Source organism: Pteropus alecto, unplaced genomic scaffold (assembly GCF_000325575.1).
Source record: "Pteropus alecto unplaced genomic scaffold, ASM32557v1 scaffold25, whole genome shotgun sequence".
NCBI classification, from domain to species: domain Eukaryota; kingdom Metazoa; phylum Chordata; class Mammalia; order Chiroptera; family Pteropodidae; genus Pteropus; species Pteropus alecto.
Genome location: NW_006441955.1, coordinates 6074809 through 6094005, shown reverse-complemented (window position 1 = coordinate 6094005; position 19197 = coordinate 6074809). Strand labels below are relative to the sequence as shown.

At 33.6% G+C, this 19197-nt stretch overlaps 1 protein-coding gene across 2 annotated transcripts in view; it reads left to right on the top strand.

Moving 5' to 3' along the window:
• NDC1 (NDC1 transmembrane nucleoporin) overlaps nt 1-19197 on the top strand; it is a 52257-nt gene that overhangs the window by 3330 nt on the left and 29730 nt on the right. For both annotated transcript variants that reach the window (XM_025051932.1, XM_006919219.2), the window contains exons 3-10: nt 761-862; nt 2754-2928; nt 4488-4626; nt 8560-8668; nt 13687-13738; nt 15467-15602; nt 16409-16501; nt 17993-18074. In XM_025051932.1, coding sequence (XP_024907700.1) covers nt 761-862; nt 2754-2928; nt 4488-4626; nt 8560-8668; nt 13687-13738; nt 15467-15602; nt 16409-16501; nt 17993-18074 — 888 coding nt within the window. The remainder of the gene's footprint in view (nt 1-760; nt 863-2753; nt 2929-4487; nt 4627-8559; nt 8669-13686; nt 13739-15466; nt 15603-16408; nt 16502-17992; nt 18075-19197) is intronic.

Here is a 19197-nt window from a genome sequence, read left to right as displayed (position 1 = left end):
ACATGGATCAGTTCTTTGTTTTAGCTCAGTACAATGTTTAGGTTTAATTGTGGATGCTTAATAAATTTTATTAATTTTAGTTAATGAATTATACTTTTAAAAATAATAGGTTTCATTATTAAGTGTTCGTCTGTTCAGCAGACATGTCCTTGTTTTTTTCTTGTTCATGATTTTAGGCATAATACATACATATTTTAAACTTTTGCCATAGTTTTGAAATGGAATATTGATTGTGGAACGACTCTAAAATGTGAATGAATTAGTATTTCACAGAGATATCATGATTTTTTTGTTTTTTCATTCAGCTAATTTAGATGATTTATGGATTATGCTATTTACAGAAATGTTACTTTTTTTAGCTATAGGAGCTAATTGGATTTATTAAGAGAAAATCTGAAAAATATTATTTACATTTTAAAAAGAAACTTCGTTGGTACATTACCAAATATGTACTTCTCTATTTCACATAATGAGATATGTTTTCACATGGTAGTATTTTGTCTGATGTTAACATCTGGATTATCTAAAAGAAATTCTAGTATAATTTAAGGGACCAGAGCTTGGTCCGAATAACTCACATTGTAGTTCTTAAGTGGATGTCCTATAAGACATGTCAGCAATATCTGAATAAATTCTTAAGGAAAAGAAACTTTTAAAATTAAAATTAGAGTAGTAGTTCAAACCCTTTGTCTATGGCAGTATACTGAATATGATTACCCGACTGAATGAACTTTACTAATTCTTCTCTCTTGTGTTTTAGATTCTTTCAATGATCTATGTAGTTCCAGTGTAATCTTTTACCTCCTGCTGCTGTCAGTGGTAATAGTAATAATAAGTGTTTTCAATGCGGAGTTCTATGCAGGTGAGTTTTCAAAAGTTAATCATCTTAAAATATCTGAATTTATTAAGTCAATAATAATGCATTTTGTGTATGAGTGTGTGTAACAGAGGCTGTGTTTTGTGTCAAAGTTTTAAGTTTTACAGATGTATACAGAATTATATGCTTTGAATGTCTTAAAATTTGAGTGCTAGTTTCTCTGTTTTAAAAAATATTTAGACCTTTTAGGACAAATATATGATTCCACTTATGAGGTATCTAGAATAGTCAAACTCATAGAGACAAAGTAGAATGACAGTTGCCAGGGGCTCTGGGCAGGAGGGAATGAGGAATTATTTAATGGGTGTGAAGTTTCAGCTGGGGAAGATGGGAAAGTCTGAAGATGGGTGGTGGTGATGGTTGTACAACATTGTGAATGTACTTATGCCGCAGAACTGTACACTTCAAAATGATTAAAATGAATAAACTTTGTTAATGTATATTTTACACACAAAAAAATTTAGATCTTTTAATGGTTCACAGCTTGTGTTAAAGTTGTGATTCAGCAGCTGTATTATGAAAATAATGCCTTTATGGGGTAGGAGATTAGGACCAGGTGATTTCTTAGGTCTTTCTCAAACATAAAAGTCTGTAATTCTAAGATTTTCTCAAAAACTTAAAAATATTTGTTTTGCCCTGGGAGAATCACCTGCTAGATTCCAGAGCTTTTTTACCCTCCTCAGTTTCTTTCCTCATTCTTCTTGCTTTTCAGATTCCTTGAGTCTGTCCTTAAGATACATACAATAAGAAGCATTTTCTGACAGTACTTGTTTTGCCTATAATATCATTCCTCCTTTTAGCTCTTCAGTAGTTTCTTATTAGATATGGTAAAAAATTTCAAATCTTCCAGATGTTATAATACATATATTCTTTCCCTTTGCTTTCCTAATCCCTCACTACTGGCTGATGGATCTTTTTCTGTTCAAACCTTCAAACCATGTTCAGAACTCCTTGGCTTACTGCGTGTGCTCTCACACTGCCCCTTCTGGCATTTCTGGTGGAGAGGGAAAGGTGATAGCAGCCTCTTCCCCAAAGTGTGAAGCACCTAAGTCCTCTCCCTTGACACTTAATTTTCTACCTCCCCAGTCTCTTCATTTTGAATATATTAAAAGAAAAATGCCTACACAGGTAGGTTAGGGAACCCTGTGCTAGTTGTTTCAAAGGTCAGCATTCCTCACCTCACCCATACTCACCTCCCCAGCTCACTTCCAGAAAACTTCTTTGGATTACCATAGAGATATTAGAAATTCCCATACGAGCATTTATTTTTGTATTCAGTGTTGTCAATATTTACCTAGTTTGTGGTTATTTTTCACAGATGGACTGTATAGTACCAATTTTGAAATGCTGAAATAAAGATAACTTGCTGGATGGCAAGCACTATCTTCTTAAAAATATTATTAATTTTTTTATGGCACTTAGGATAGTGCCATGGTAGGCCCTATTGGAGCTATCAGGAAATTTTAAAATGAAATGAAAAATGTTACTCTTACTATACAAGATGACTTGTATAGTTTAAGTTCTTAGACTTCTACAGAAGGTGCTTTTTTTTTACATACATCAAATATTTTTGATATTTTATGTTTGTTGAATTCAACAATTAAAAAAAAACATTCTATACATGGTGCTATACTAGGTTTCATCTCTAGATTTTTCAGTTTTTCTTTTTTTACATGCATCTCTTTGTATTTAATTTTTTTCAAATTATTTTAACTTAAAATTTTTACTAGGAATTTTTCTGCACTGTGTTTTACATTGACTCTCGGTTTCTTCCTGCCTTTTGGAGTATTTGTGCAAGGATGAGAGGGAATGGTGTAGGTCCTCCAAATTCATATGCTGCAGATTATAAAGCCACATTAATGTGTTTTGTTTGCAGTTGTGCCTTCTATTCCCTGCTCCAGACTGGCACTGATAGGGAAGATCATTCATCCTCAGCAGCTCATGCACTCTTTTATTCATGCTGCAATGGGAATGATGGTGGCTTGGTGTGCTGCAGTGATAACCAAGGGCCGATACAGTTTTCTTGTGGTTCCCTGCACCGATACTAAGAGGTAATATTAAATACATTTTTCTTCTAAGGAATCTTGTTTAGTTACTAAGCCAAAGATGACTTGTTAGTTTAATAGTTTATGGACATCGTTTGCTTTCTAGACTTCTACAGAAGGTGCTTTCTTTTTTTACATACATCATGTGTTTTTTATATTTTATGTTTGTTGAATTCAACAATTAAAAAAAAAACATTCTATACATGGTGCTATACTAGATGCTGTTGGATTTGTAAGAGTGATTCACACGTAGGCTATAAGCTCCTTAAGAGTTGAGAACAACAGGGGAAATAAACCATGGATACAAATAGATGTAATAGAGAAATAGGAATGTATGAGAAATAGATTGTAATAGGAAAAAAGTGAGCTGTGCAGATAAAACCTTTGGGAGTTCAGAAAGCAGGGAGGATTCACACGTAGTTCCTTGGAGGAAGTAGCATTTTTTTTTCTTACGGATTTGTTTTTATTGGAGTATAAGAGATGGGTTGGGATGGGAAATACCCCATATTCTAATCTTCCTGGTTTAGTTTTTTTGGAACTTTTTCTTGGCACTGCTGCTTTGCTTGCCAGCAACTTCTTTAGGTCCACTGTCGACTAGCTTCTCCTTGGAGGAGAAATTCTTTTTCTTGGGAACACTTCTGTTTCCTTCCTCTTCAGGATCACTAACTGTTTCCTCCTTGGGGAAAGATTTCTTCCCCTTGGGAAGGCTTCCACTGCCAGCTGTTTCTTCAAGAACACTACTAACCAGCTCCTCCTTGGAAAAAGATTTCTTTTTCTTGGGTTTGGAGAAAGCAGAAACATATAGGTCTTTCTTTCCATTCTCCTGAGGAGCCAAGGAGGTGGCATTTAGATTGGAGTTTGAAGGAAGACAGTATGGGAAGAATGAAGAAAGATAATTTAAATAATTATCACTACCCTTTTCAGTAGAGTACTGTCATAATTTTGAAACTAATGGAGTTCTTGTACACATGACATCGATAAAAATTGCAAGTTGATTGTGACTTTAAAAATCAGAAATGATTACTTAAGTAATCTTAAGTTCCTGTTCTCCACTGACTTTAAAACAGTGTTCATGAATACTACTGAATACTTGATTTTCTTTTGTACCCTAGCTATTATCATATAAGGCAATTTTTTTTCCCTAATGGTGACACATTTTATTCAGTGAAAACGGTCCCCATGTGGGATTGCCCAGTTATCAGAGACAACACAGAGAGAAGCCCAAAGTTGTAGGCACCTCTATCAGGTATATGTAGTTTGTTTATAGTTCCAAGTGCAGTTTGCCAGCTTGTAAGCAGTTACTTACTACCACAGGGGACATTCTTACTCTTACCAGCTTTCCAGAGAACAGAGCTAGAGAGTTAAATAAGGGGCAGAGTCTCGTATGTCAGGGAAAAGAGTTTCGGTAATCTTTTGCCCACACTTAACCTAAAACAAACCATTTCGTTAGAATTTTGGGCATTTCTTTAGTGATTAAGTCAAAGCTTTGCCTTTAGTAAATATGGAGCCTAAAACAGTGATGCGTCCCTGACTGTTGAATTAATAACCTGACTTTTTCCCTTCAGCTTCGATAGCCCTGTTGGACAAACCTGCTTAAATGAGTATCACCTTTTTTTCCTACTGGCTGGAGCATTTATGGGCTATTGCTATAGCCTCCGGTATTTTATTAACAACATGAACTATCTTCCATTTCCCATCATACAGGTAAGCTGTCATTTGAGAATTACCTTATGTTAGAATTTGGCAAAGTTAAAATTGCCTTGGCGTTTGTACGTATAACTGGCCTCACCTAATTAAAAATAGATTGTAGGACTGAGTTTCTCAAAATGCCATTTGGAGAGGAGAGAGTTATTTCATGAGACTTGAGCATATATGTTTGAGAGCTGTAGCTGCCTTTCCTGCTCCCTCTCAGAATACTGCTTTGCTCCATTCTTTCCCTCCCTGCTAGGTAGTGGCAGTTGCTGTGACCTAGCAGGGCTGGGGGAGAATGAGGATGACATTCATGCAAAGTACCTCTGTGCAACTGCCACCTTCTTTTTGAACCTAAGAACTTCATGAACTTGAGGATATGCAAGTAAGTATAGAATATATCAGTAACCGTCTCAAATCCTTTTTAGAACAAGGTTTGATATGTATAAATAAAAATTTCAACTGGCTTGATTGGAACAGTTTAAACTATCTTTTAGTAGATTTTTAAAAATCTGCTAACCAGGTAGGAGCTGTCTCTGGAACTCAGAACCACCTTCTCTGGCAAGAGAGAAAAAAATCATTTGAGATTCTTACTGCAGGATCAAGGCTCTCCCCAGGCTGTTCCCACTACTTCCTGACTGTGCTATTATTTGCTTCATTCCCACTGTGCAGGCTGAGGACTGGGCTTTGGAGCAAAAATATTAGAACCAGCCCCTTCCCACTAGAACCCAGTCTAGTGGAGAGAGAGGGATGTATAAACAAATCGTGTCATGAGGGTGTAAAGTTTGAGAGTGTGGTAGTTTAGAGTTCTCTTGGTGTAACTAAACATTTAACACGCTTGTTGCATTCATGAGAACAGTCTGATGAAAATACACATATAACAAGGAGGTAGTGCTCACAGAAAAGGGTCTGGCCCTTATCTCCCTGCAGTCTGTAAGAGTATGAAGAAAAAGTCTGTTTTAGAAATTCTTTGTATCTTGTGAAGATGAATTAAAAGTAGAGTGGTAGCTTTGCCACCTCAAAGTTTCACAAGGAGAAAAACTCCAAAATTTTGTATGGGAAATCATGTTTGGTCCAAATATAATTAAGAATGTAGAGAATTAAGAAAAGAAAATATTCAAGAAAAATAAGATACCCCCAAATCTGTTGCTCCTCTGTGGACCTCAGTTGAAAGTGACCATTTATTTAACATCACAGATGTACAATAATGTGAACATAGGAGCAGTCTAATAATTGACAGTGCTAATAAATTATTGTTTTCTACCATATATTGTCAAATTTGTAAAATTTGACTCCTCAAATTTTTTGTGATTTCTTTTGTTAAAATTTTAGATTTGTTTTTATACCCTAGAAGTTTATTGTATTATGGTACTATTCAGCTTTGGCTTCAGGTTCAACTTTGGCAGAATGTTGAATTTTAACATTTGGCTATTTGGTATTCGGCCAAAACATATTTTGGGGGCATCTCTTGTAACCATGAGTGTACAGTGGTGTTTGGTCTACACAGTTGGGTGTTGTTATCCAGACTGGGGTTGTTGGTGCAGGAATTTTGCTGGATGGGTGCAGTGGAGTATGGAGGTAAGGATTTTGGCAAGAATAGTTGAAATGATGGCTTTTTGTGCTTTGGACCATAGTTTCTCATCCATCAGGTTCATAACTGTCTGTGTTTGCCTTGCTGGGTACACTCACTTTCCCAGAAGCCTGAGGGGGAAGAAAGACACTATACCTTAGCTTGCTTTCTTTAGTCCTAAGAGCATGGTGCACAGTGTATAGTCTTCTTTTGTGTGCTTTAAGTTGCTAAGGGAAGCAGGATTGATGGTCAGGAAATTACAAGTTTGATGTGAGAAATCAGGCCCATTCCTTCTGAACCTGTATAAATTGATGTGATGGTTTAGCCTTTTATTATTTTTTTTAACAGCCATGCCGACCAGAGATTGTTAGATCTTAAAAATTTTTTTTACAGCAATAGCAAGTATTATTATTATCATTTTATTATCATCAACCTTATTTTTTGGTGCTGCCTGTCAGCCATCTTCCCAAGAGTATAATAGTATAATTTTTTACTATAAAATATTCAAATACTATAGGGAAAGTAAAAGTTCCCTTTGGCTACTCTGGTCAGTCTCCATCTTTGCCTTAGAGATAGTGACTGGTTTAGTATATATTCCAAACCCTCCACTGTACATTTACATATGTATGTATCTGTGACACCATATATTTTGTGGGGTGGGTTTTTCATAAATTGTTTTACACTGTACATATTCAGTAACTGCTTTTTCATGTAAAAATATGAAAAATTAGATCTTTTAAAAGATATATTAGATTTTTTTTTTTAAAACTTGCTACACAACTAAAACCAGCTCCATTGCCCTTATCAAATTCTTAATGACAGGGAAAATCAGGATGTTAGCGTGAAATAGGGGATGAAGAAATGGATGTGCACCAAGACAGGTGCTCTAGGCCAACAAGACTTTGAAAGTATTAAATAAGGTTGATAGATCCTGGCACATGGTAAACATTCAGTAAAGGGTAGCTCAGAGCCAAACCACAGAAGAAACCCAATAGGGAATTGAAAAACACTTGAATTTCAGAGCAAGATGAGTGCATATAGCTATTCTCTGCATATCTGCTGAAATGTCTGTACACTTGTGAGCAATGGTTAAAGCGAGAGCTGCAGTGGGAATAGTACAGAGACTTTGCCCTTTTTATTGGGGTGGATTGAAGGGAAAAGGTGTTAACATCCAGGGACTGCATAAAATAATGCAGTTCCACATCTTGTACTTTGAAAATATTTGAATAAGCCAGTATATTTGAAGTTGTACAGTTAGCGACTGAGTATTCATATAGGCTGCATTTTGCGAGATACTGTAGGAATCTGCATACATGGTATGAAGATGTAACTTCTACCTAAGTACTATAGTTTTTTGCTGTTCTTTAACTTCTGAAATTTCATAAAGAAGGATGTCCTAAATTATAACAAGCACAAAAGAATACATATATTCTTACATATACATAAATGTAGTAATACAATTACAAAAGAATTAAAGAATTTGGAAAGTTCATCTTTTGTTCATTAGGTTTTCTTAGATTTCTAATAATTAAAAAAAATTTTTTTCCGTTGGCATTTTTTTTTTTGTTTCGCAAAAGCGTAGTTTTTTTTTTCAGAAAAAAGTTTTATATTTTTTCTTGTTTCTTTTGCCTTAGATTGATAGAACTGGGAAGTTCCCATTAAGAAACTATTTAGTTGGTTCAGCCTTATCTCACAGATACTAGATAGGAGATATGACTTGCTCAGTGTTGTACAGAAAGAAAAGCACTAGAACTCAGGTCTCTTGAGCACTAGCCTAGTGTCATCTTCACTGCCTCCTATTTTTCTGCAAATAGCATTTAAAAAAATTTAATGTAGAGGCAATATATATTACCATTAAGATTGCAAACTCTGAAGACAGCCTATCCGGATTAAAATCTCAGATTTTCCTTTTGCTAGTTGGAAACATTGGTTAAGTTACTTAATCTCTCTGTGCCTCCTTGTTTTTCTCATGTGTAGGTTGGGGATAATAATAGAATCTCCTTCATAGGGTTCTTATGAGGTTTAAATGGATTAATGTATGTAAAGTGCTTACTTAGAACAGTACCTGGTCCACAGTAAGCACCCAAAGAATGTTAGCTGCTATTGTTACTGTGATTTTTGTACTTCACCTCCATAGTCTTTGCTATAAGTATAGATTGATATTGTTAATCTTTTCATTTCTGATCTCATATCAGTGAGATAATATATTAAACATTTAAAATCAGAAATAGTTCATGTTTTGCTTCTAGAATAAACTTTGTCTTTTTATGCAATGATTATGTTTCATATGTGGACCGTTACAGTTATATGCTTGCTTTAGAATGAAGTAGGACCCCTGTTTGGGAATGTTACTTGATTCTGTTTTTCTTTTCCCACAGCAATATAAGTTCTTGCGCTTTAGGAGATCCCTGCCCTTATTGGTTAAACACAGTTGTATGGAATCACTGTTCCTGATTAGAAATTTCTGCATCGTGTATTATTTTCTTGGTAAGAATTTCTGCTTTTTGATAGTGTATTTGTTAGGTGATAGCTCAGAAAATGTCAGTTGCAAAGTCATCGTTGTTTTTGTATGTTTCCTATACTTGTAGGTGTGTGATTAGCCTAACTGATTTATCATTTAGATTGTCAAAAGTATTTCATTAAGGGAAAATCTTGTTAAAGAAAGTGTAGTATATACATATAATGGAATATTATTCAATCTTAAAAAAAGAAGGAAATCCCATCATGTACTACAACATGGATGAACTTTGAGGACATTATCCTAAGTGAAGTAAGCTAGTCACAAAAAGACAAATACTGTATGATGGTACCTAGAATAGTCAGACTCTTAGAAACTGAAAGTAGAATGCTGATTGTCAGGGACTGCTAGGAGGGAGAAAAGGGGAGTTGTTCAATGGGTACAGAGTTTCAATTTTGCAAGAGGAAAAAGCTCTGGAGATCTGTTGCACAAGGCACATATCCCACTTAATGGTTAAAATAATAAATTTTATGTGTTTTTTGCCCACTTAATGGTTAAGATGATAAATTTTATGTGTTTTATAACAACAATAAAATGTATTCTTTAAAAAAAGGAAAATATTGTATGGCATTTGATCATTACTCTGGAAATAGCATACTCCTTTTTATAAGTTTATAACTTAGTACTAATACAATAAAAATAACCTATTGCTAAGGGAACCTTGCAGAATTTATTAACATGAATATAAGTACAAAAATACAGCTTTTTAAATATAATGCACAGTACAAGTTGGATAGAAAACATTAATTTCAGTAGCAACACATAATAATATAAATAAAATCCAAAACTCTAACATATTGTTTTCAGACTATAACTTTTTCTGATCCAAATTTTTCCTATGAATGTAATTTTACAAAATTGTTCTCACTGTGTATAAGCCATTTTGTTGTCTACTTTTTTCAGTTGTAGTTTATATTATCCATATTTTTTAAAATAGCAATTTTTTAAAATTGTCATTCTAATGTTAACGTTTTGTTGTATTAACCTACTACAATTAGCCTGGCTGTTCCCCCATGTAGGCATGCCTCATTTTACCATGCTTCATTGCACTTCACAGATGTTGCGTTTTTTGCAAATTAAAGGCAAGACCTTCCACCAGCAAAATGATTACCACTCTGTTGCAGTACTCTATTGTGTTACTCTGGAACCAAACTATAATATCTCAGAGGTGTGCCTGTAGTCGTACATTGGGCTGACATAGCAGCCATGTCAACATTTCCATGGGCAGCTGTTTCTTCAATGACTCCGTTTATGTTCCATTCAAATTTTATTTTATGTGCTGTCACTTTTCTTTGTAGCACTTTGGTCTTTTTTGGCTAGTTTCCTCTTTTAAGTTATTCATTTTTATAAAATGTCATGTGGGTTTATCATGGCAGGCAAGGAAGCAACACAACTACATGCTTTGTTGTCTGTGCTGAACTGAATAACTGATGTGAGTGACCAATCACCAAGAGACTTTTTTTCTTTTTCATATTAATTTATTTTCCAATTACAGTTGATATACAGTATTATATTAGTCTTAAGTGTACAACATAGTGATTAGACATTTATATACCTTACGAAGTGGTCACCTATATAAGTCTATTACCTACCTGATGTCATCCATAGTTATTACAGTGTTATTGACTATATTTCCTATGCTGTACTTTACATCCCTGTGACTGTTTTTATAACTGGCAATTTGTACTTCTTAATCCCTTTCACTTTTTTCACCCATCCTGCTAACCCCCATCCCATCTGGCAACCATCAGTTTGTTCTCTGTATCTATGAATTTGTTTTGTTTGTTTGTTTATTTTTTAGAGTCCATATATAAGTGAAATCATGGTATTTGTCTTTCTCCACTTAGCATAATACCCTCTAGGTCCATCCATGTTGTCACAAATGGCAAGATTTCATTCATTCTTTTTATGGCTGAGTAATGTTCCATTATATATATATTTGTCTTTATTTGTCTATTGATAGACACTTAGGTTTCTTCCATATATTGGCAATTGTAAATAATGCTACAATGAGTATAGGAGTGTGCATGTCTTTTTGAATTAATGTTTTGGATTTCTTCAGATAAATACCCAGACGTAGAATTGCTGAGTCCTATGGTAGTTCTAGTCATAATTTTTTAAGGAACCTCTATACCGTTTTCCATATAGCTGCACCAGTTTACAGTGCACAAGGGTTCTCTTTTCTTCACATCCTCACCAACACTTATTTGTTGATTTATTGATGATAGCCATTTGACAGGTGTGAGATAATATCTCATTATGGTTTTAATTTGTATTTCTCTGATGATTGTGATGTTGAACACCTTTTCATATGCCTGTTGGCCATCCCTATGTCCTCTTTGGAGAAATGTCTGTTCAGGAACTCTGCCTATTTTTTAATTAGATTTTTTGTTTTTTTGGTGTTATGAGTTCCTTATATATTTTGGATGTTAACCCCTTATCAGATGTATCATTGGCAAATATCTTCTCCCATTCAGTAGGTTGTCTTGTTGATTGATGGTTTCTTTTGCTGTGCAAAAACTTTCTAGTTTGACGTGGTCCCATTTGTTTATTTTTTCTTTTGTCTCCCTTGCCCAAGGAGATGGTTCTAAAAAATATTGCTAAGAGCAGTGTAAAATCTACTACTTATGTTTTCTCCTAGGAGTTTTATGGTTCATGTCTGACATTTAAGTCTTTAATCCATTTTTTCCTTTCAATTTTAATTTGAAAAAATTCGAAAAACATTTATTTATTTTTGGCTCTTAGGCATTTTAATTTTTCAGTTACAGTTGACATTCAATATTATATTAGTTTCAGGTGTATAGCATAGTGGTTAGACAGTTATGTAAATTACAAAGTGATTCTCCCCCCATAAGTCCAGTAAACACTTGTTTCCATGCATAGTTACTATAATATTGACTATTCCCTATACTGTACTTTATATTTTATATCCCTGTGACTCTTTAATTCATTTTGAGTTTATTTTTGTAAATGGTGTGAGAAAGTGGTCTAGTTTCATTTTTTTTTGCATGTATCTGCCCAGTTTTCCCCATACCATTTATTGAAGAGACTGTCTTCACCCCACTGAATATTTTTGTCTCCTTTGTCATAGATTAATTGGCCACATAGGCGTGGGTTTATTTCTGGGTTCTGTTCTGTTCCATTGACCTGTGTGTCTGTTTTTATGCCAGTATCATGCTGTTTTACTATTTGTCCTTGTAGTATAGTTTGATATTAGGTATTGTGATACCTCTAACTTTGTTCTTCTTTCCTAAGATTGCCTATTTGGGGTTTTTTGTGGTTCCATATAAATTTTAGAATTATTTGTTCTAGCTCTGTAAAAAATGCCGTTGGAATTTTGAATAAAGTAGCATTAATCTGTACATTGCTTTGGGTTGTATGGACATTTTAACATGTTAATTCTTCCTTATCCATGAGCACGGTATGTACTTCCATTTATTTGTATCTTTATTTTCTTTCTTCGATGTCTTATAGTTTTCTGAGTACAGGTCTTTTACCAGCTTAGTTAAGTTTATTCCTAGGTATTTTATTCTTTTTGATTCAATTATAAATGGGATTGTATTCTCCATTTCTCTTTCTGATAGTTCGTTATTTGTGTATAAAAATGCAACCGATTTTTGAATATTAATTTTGTATCCTGCTACTTTACTGAATTTATTTATTAGTTCTAACAGTGTTTTGGTGGAATCTTTAGGGTTCTCTCTATATAGTATCTTATCATCTACAATAGTGACAGTTTTACTTTTTCCTTTCCATTTGGATGTTTTTGATTTCTTTGTTTGACTTTTTGTGGCTAGGGCTTCCAATACTATGTTGAATAAAAGTGGTGAAAGTAGACATCCTTGTCTTATTCCTGATCTTAAAAAAAAGTTTTTTAGCTTTTCACCGTTGAGTATGTTAGCTGTGGGTTTGTCATATATGGCCTTTATTACGTTGAGATACGTTCTCTCTATTCCCACTTTGCTGAGAGTTTTTATTATAAACGGATTTGGATTTTGTCAAATGCCTTTTCTGCATCTATTGATAAGATCATATCATTTTACCTTTCATTTTGTTTATGTACTATATCATGCTAATTGATTTGCTGATATTGAACCAACTTTGTATGCCAGGAATAAATCCCACTAGATCATGTGTATGATCTTTTTAATGTATTGCTGAATTTAATTTGCTGATATTTTGTTGAGAATTTTTGCATTTGTGTTCATTAGGGATGTTGGCTTATAATTTTCTTTTTTTGTAGTGTTTTTGTCTGGTTTTGGTATCAGGGTAATGCTGGCCTCGTAAAATGAGTTTAGGAGCCTTCCCTCCTCTTCATTTTTTTGGAATAGTTTGCAAAGGATAGGTATTAATTCTTTTTTGAATGTGTGGTAAAATTCAGCTGTGAAGACATCTGGTCTAAGACTTTTGTTTGTTGGGAGTTTTTTGATTCCTGATTTGATTTGTGAGTAGTTATCCATCTGCTCAGATTTTCTGTTTCTTCTCGATTCAGTCTTGGAAGAGTGTATATTTCTAGGAATTTATCCATTTCTTCCAGGTTGTCTAATTTGTTGGCATATAATTGTTCATAGTATTTTCTTGTAATCCTTCAATCACCAATGGACTTTGAAAAAAGATATGTGATTGGTCACAGATCATGGTGTGCATCTATTATCTACATACTGATTTGTGTACTAAAAATCTAGAATACTGTATTCAGTTGCTCACAGTTACTGTGCTGTGGTAACTAAAATTTCAATTGTGTTGTTGGGGATTGGTTTAGTAACCAAACCATGATAACTGAAATATCTACTTACCAGAACTACAAAGCAAGGACCTCTTGTATTTAGAAATTATTCTCTTTACTTGCCCATTCCTAATCAGTCTAGCATTTTGACTGAGGTCTTGGTGTCTACTTGGCTGTCTCATCAATCTCATATTCCAAAGCATGATTAAGGTTTGCTTTATTAATTTTTTATGTTCATAATGTTGTATTCTTCCCTCTCAGGTTATATTCCTAAAGCTTGGATTAGTACTGCTATGGACCTTCAGATAGATGAGTAAGTACGCTATGAAAAGTCTAATTTTAACTCTTTTAGATGTTTTCATCCTTTTAGATGTTTGTTTCTTTCCAGATGTTTTGTTTGATTTAGCCTTTAAGATCTTTAAAAACTGTATTCATTTTTGAATATACTTAATTCACATAACTTAAAATTCCAGTGGTATATAAAAGGGTATATTTTGCCTCTGTCTCCACTCGTTACTCTCCTAGAAATAAACAATGATAATTCATATTTTGTTAGATATAGCTTTTATATTATGTAAAAGGGTATACTTTAGTTGCATGGACATGCCTCTCATTTTTCTTCTCAATAATCATTCTGTGCTATGTTGGGCTAGACAACTATAGTGCTATAGCATTATTCTTATTTTTGCCTATGAGGAAACCAAAATTAAGCAGGGTCGTGTGACCAATAGAAGATCATCAGTGTCAATCAGATGGCAGCACTGGGGTGTATTCTAGTTATTCCCCATGTACTTTGCACATAGATAAAGCCTTAATCTTTATTTGGCAGATAAATCTAAATTTCTCTGTTAGTGTTTGTTCTTTTAATTATTAGTTATTCCACTGTGAGACTTTTTGTATCATACGTGGACTTCACTAATACCAGTTTTGGGGAGTGGGAATATTGGCATATATAGGTGTCTCTGAGATGTTAGTTTCTACAGTGTGTATTTCTAACTTTTAAAAGTTCCTAGGTAAATCTTAGTTTTATCTTCTGCTTAATTACTAGATATGAAACCAAATGCATGGGTCATTTATTATGTTAGCCCAGATTTTAAACTGGATCAAATGGAAAGAGAAAAATACTAATGATATTTGATAGACATTTAATATGCCTTTTTTTTTTTTTTTTTTTCACCAAAAAAAATGTTTTGTTTGTATGGCAAAGTGCCTGATTTTCTGTCCTTAATGTATGCCAGAACATCAGTAAATGTTTACTTAAAAGCTGAAAATAACTTTATTTATTGCACCCCTACTCCACAAATAAATGTCAAGTACTATGCTGGGCACCCCTAACATAAAGTGTTTTAAATCTCATAATAGCCCTAAGAGGTAGAATAGAGATTATGCCTCTATTATATGGATGAGGAAACTGAGAATGAGATAGGCCAAGAGATTTATGTAATCATGACACATCACTGGCAGAGTCAGAGGTTCAAATTCTGTTTTTACCATTGCTCCTTGTGTGATTGTAGTTATGATGGCTTTGCTAATTGACTTAATCAAGGTTTTTGGTAAGCTAGCATTTGTTTTATTTATCATTCTAACAGTTTCTTAAGTTATTTTAAAAGTAAAGATTGTTATTTTTAGGTAGAACTATGTGCTTTTAACTACTGTGAAACTGTTTATAGGATATACAGATACAGGTGAAATCTGGTTCAAGAGAGGTGCTAGTCATGTTGAATGAGTTTTAAATATCAAACTATAAAGCAACAATAATAAAATTTTACCTAGCCTGTAGGGGTATACTTGTAGGTGTGGCTCATTCTTGGAACATGAGAAACCAAGTCCAGTTTAGGTCTACTGTTCCCTGTGGGCTCCCTTATGTACTTCATTAGAAAGTATTACTGAAAGTATTCTAGGGTACAAAATGAGAGGAGTCTGTCACCATTATTATTTACAAATAGGGTTTATTTTTTTTCTCAGTGTTGAGTCTCAACTCTGTTAAATGCTTAGAATGTATTTTTCCCTTAGGATTAAATAGTAATTTCTGCTTTCACAGGCAATTTCATAGGCCTCTTGACACTGTGAGTGGCCTCTTGAATCTCTCATTACTCTATCATGTCTGGTTATGTGGTGTCTTTCTCCTGATGACTTGGTACATCTCATGGATACTCTTTAAAATCTATGCCACAGAGGTGAGTGTTGAGTTTTTTGTTAATACTTTTGTGCTTTGGAGTGTACAGGTTTACTTTTAGTAGAGCACTGATCAACATGATATTATACACAAAACTAGTTTGGTAAAATGAGTTTTGGTCTCTTCTGAGACTTCATTAGAGATGTATCATTTGTAACCATCATTTGCTTTTTTTTTTTATTAGGAACAGTGTTGGTATTCTTAATTGTTGGCAACTAAACTGAATGGACTGCTAGTGGTACTAACTATGCTTTATCTATAGGCTAATTCTCTAAAGTTTTCCATTTCTCTATTGACTACATAGTAGGTGGGCTTGAATTTAAAAATTATTTTTATTTGCTTTAAATTTAAAATAATAAGGCAATACAATATTATTTGAATGAAATTTTAAAAATTTATATTGAAGAAATATTTTTAAATGAATAGGGATTGATTACACTGTCTTTATCATCCAAGTGTTTATCTTGGGCAGTGAGTGTTTCTGTTTCATTTTACCATCTCTGCAGGTTTGTATCCTTCAAAGGATCTTTGTTTCTAAAATTTATTTCAAAAAAGTAATTAATTAAATAAAATAAAATGTTTCTATTGGATCCAGAGATGTAATAAAATAGGGAGAGTAACATTTTAGAAAGTAGTATGTTTGAATATGTATAACTTTAAAATAACCTATTTTTGCAATGAACACTAAAGATGTTAGTTTGGTAGTATTGTCTCCCTTTATAATAAATTCAGTTAGCACTTACTGAATGTAATCAAGTCATGAAAATAATCGTTTTTATAGTCTTTGTATTTAATTATATTTGATAGGCTCATCTGTTCCCTGTTCAGCCACCATTTGCAGAAGAGTCAGATGAATGCCTCCCAAAAGTTTTAAATAGCAATCCTCCCCTCATCATAAAGGTACCAGAACTGTTTATTTTATATCTTTACATAGTCTTCTCTGACTTATCTTATGGAGAAACTTAATATCTAGCATATTTAGGTATTTAGATAAAATTTTCAAGGACTTAGAATAATACTGGTATTATAAAAATTACCTACCATGCTACATTGAATGCTATTTACTTTTTCAGTTTTTTTCCAAGTGACTAAAATACAAGTATTTATTGCAATGTATATATACAAGCCAAGCTAATTCTATATTTAGAAGAGATATAAAAATATTTCCAAGCATGAAATATGCTGATATCCAGCTATATGCATTAGCTTTTCATAAACTCCTCATGGTAGCTAAACAAGCAATGTTGGTTTTTATATTTTTATCACTGGATCAAGACGTATCTGTACTCATGTAGTATTGTTGGCTATTCTGATCAGAGGTAATGTTTGGTAGTGTGTAGAGACATTCAGTGAACTCTCTTAAAATGTGAATAACGATAATGATCCTAAAACAGATTTTAATAAAAAGAATTTAAAGAAGTTGCAATATATTTAAAAATCAAACTAAGTGAGAATAAATTGTTTTGACTTAAATTGTATTTTGAAATTTTGGAGTAGATCTACAATATATGTGATCTTATTAAGAGGTCATCATAATACTTAAAGAACCAAAATAGTTAGAACCCATAGTTTCAATTATACTCTGGAAAAGTTATAAACTAATAAGAATATGAATCATTGAGGCTCTGATTACCTTTTTAAATGTCGATTATGACTAATTTAATAGATAAACAAAACATCAGTAATTCACTTGGTTATTTCACAGATCTTTATTTACTGGTCATTATACTTAGGGTATAATGATGAATAAGATGTAGCACAGGCATATATACAAAATAATGCAAATTTATTATGTTAAGTACAGTGGGGACTACTTCTTCTACTTGAGACCAATATAAGAAAGGTTCACAGAGAGGTTGATGTCTTGGATGATGAGTAAAGAGGTTTTCCAGGAAACAAAATGAAGATTTTTCAGTAAAAAAGTATAGTAGACACTATGTGTCTACTATATGGCTAGGCATTGCATTTGAATGTGGTAGCAAGACTTTGTTCCTGCCTTATAGATTGGTGGGTGGAACCAGATGAGACAAGTAAACAGGCAATTATAATAAATTATGTTAAGGGTCACATTTGAGAACTGTGTGAGTATATGTTAGTGCAGGAGAGGCCAGGAAAGTACCAGGAGGAAGTGATGTTTAAGTTTCCCACTACAGAGGAGGGAAAGAAATCGGAGAGTTCTGTAGTTTCTCGTAGCTGGAGCCTGTTAGCGGGTTAGCCTTTACTGGGTACAGGCAGGAAAGTTCTGGAAGTCTAAAAAGGAAGGTTAAAAGTTATTTTCTTTTTGGAAAGTTTCAACTAATTTCCCCTTAGATATATAATGCTGAGCCCAGTTAATAAATAGGGTTTTATATAAAGATTTAAAAAAATTAAATAAAATTTTTTTTCTTTCAGTATTTGGCCTTGCAGGACCTGATGTTACTTTCTCAATATTCTCCCTCACGAAGACAGGAAGTTTTTAGCCTTAGCCAACCAGGTATTGCTAAAGTAATAGACCTAATTAGACATGTGTGTGCATAATGTGTTCTACCTAAGTTTATGTGAGATAGGTATAATTAATAAAATATTGCATATGAGTGAGTCCATTAAATGAAGTTTTGATTTAAATCTTATAAAACTAAGTGTTTATATTGTTGTGGTTAGATGTTATGTCATCTGGAAGAGTATTTTAAATTTTTTATATTATTTCCTTTAGCCCTTTGGTTCCTTTAACCTGAATAAATTATAAGGTAGATTGACAATTTTAGAGCAGGAAAGCACAGTTTAAGAATCCTAAAAGTTTTAATGTTACAAGGGGTCTTAAAAATTAGGTATTATAATCTCTAGATGGGGACCTAAGTCTCAGAGAGATTAAGTGGCTTAAATAAAAATATCAGAGTTCGAATAAATTCTGTCATTTAACTCCAAGTGCAGACCTCTGTCCTCCTGCCATGCTACCCTGCCTCCCTTAAAAAAATAGTAGATAGAAACTAGATTTGATGGTGACCCAAGGATACTCTTGACAACTCTGAAACATTTCTTCACTGTTACTTGCCAAACTCTTCAAGACTATAATTGTGCCAGTGCTCTGCTGTATTCCTAGAGGGAAAGCATCCCAGCCCTAGGCACCAGTGGGGAACAGAGAACTGGAATAGCTTTTCATCTACTCTCTACTCAGCTCTTCATTATTTGCTAAACTTGCCAATTCCCAGATTATAAAATAAACCTTCTGTAGTTAAATGTTGCATGGAAATGAAATCCAGTTATATAATAATATAAATAATTGGAGCCACTCCCTTTTTAGTAGCATGGAAAATCCAGAGCTAATGCTCTAGAGAATAACTGTAGCAATACTTTTCTATCAGACTTAGGTTCACTTAGGAATTTTCTATACATTAAATATTTTCACCAGATAGTCAAGTAAACTATAAAAGGGTGGTATGTTCCCAGCCAATGAACTTGCATTCAGGGGCATATTAAAATTAACGGGACCATTCTTTAATTCCCTAGTGGTACAGAGTCATAGCAGTACAGAACATCTTGGGGCCTACTGATGAAGTGTTCTGTTTATTTGCAATTTAAGTGGTATTCCTCTTGAGTTGTAAATGGAGGAAATGTTT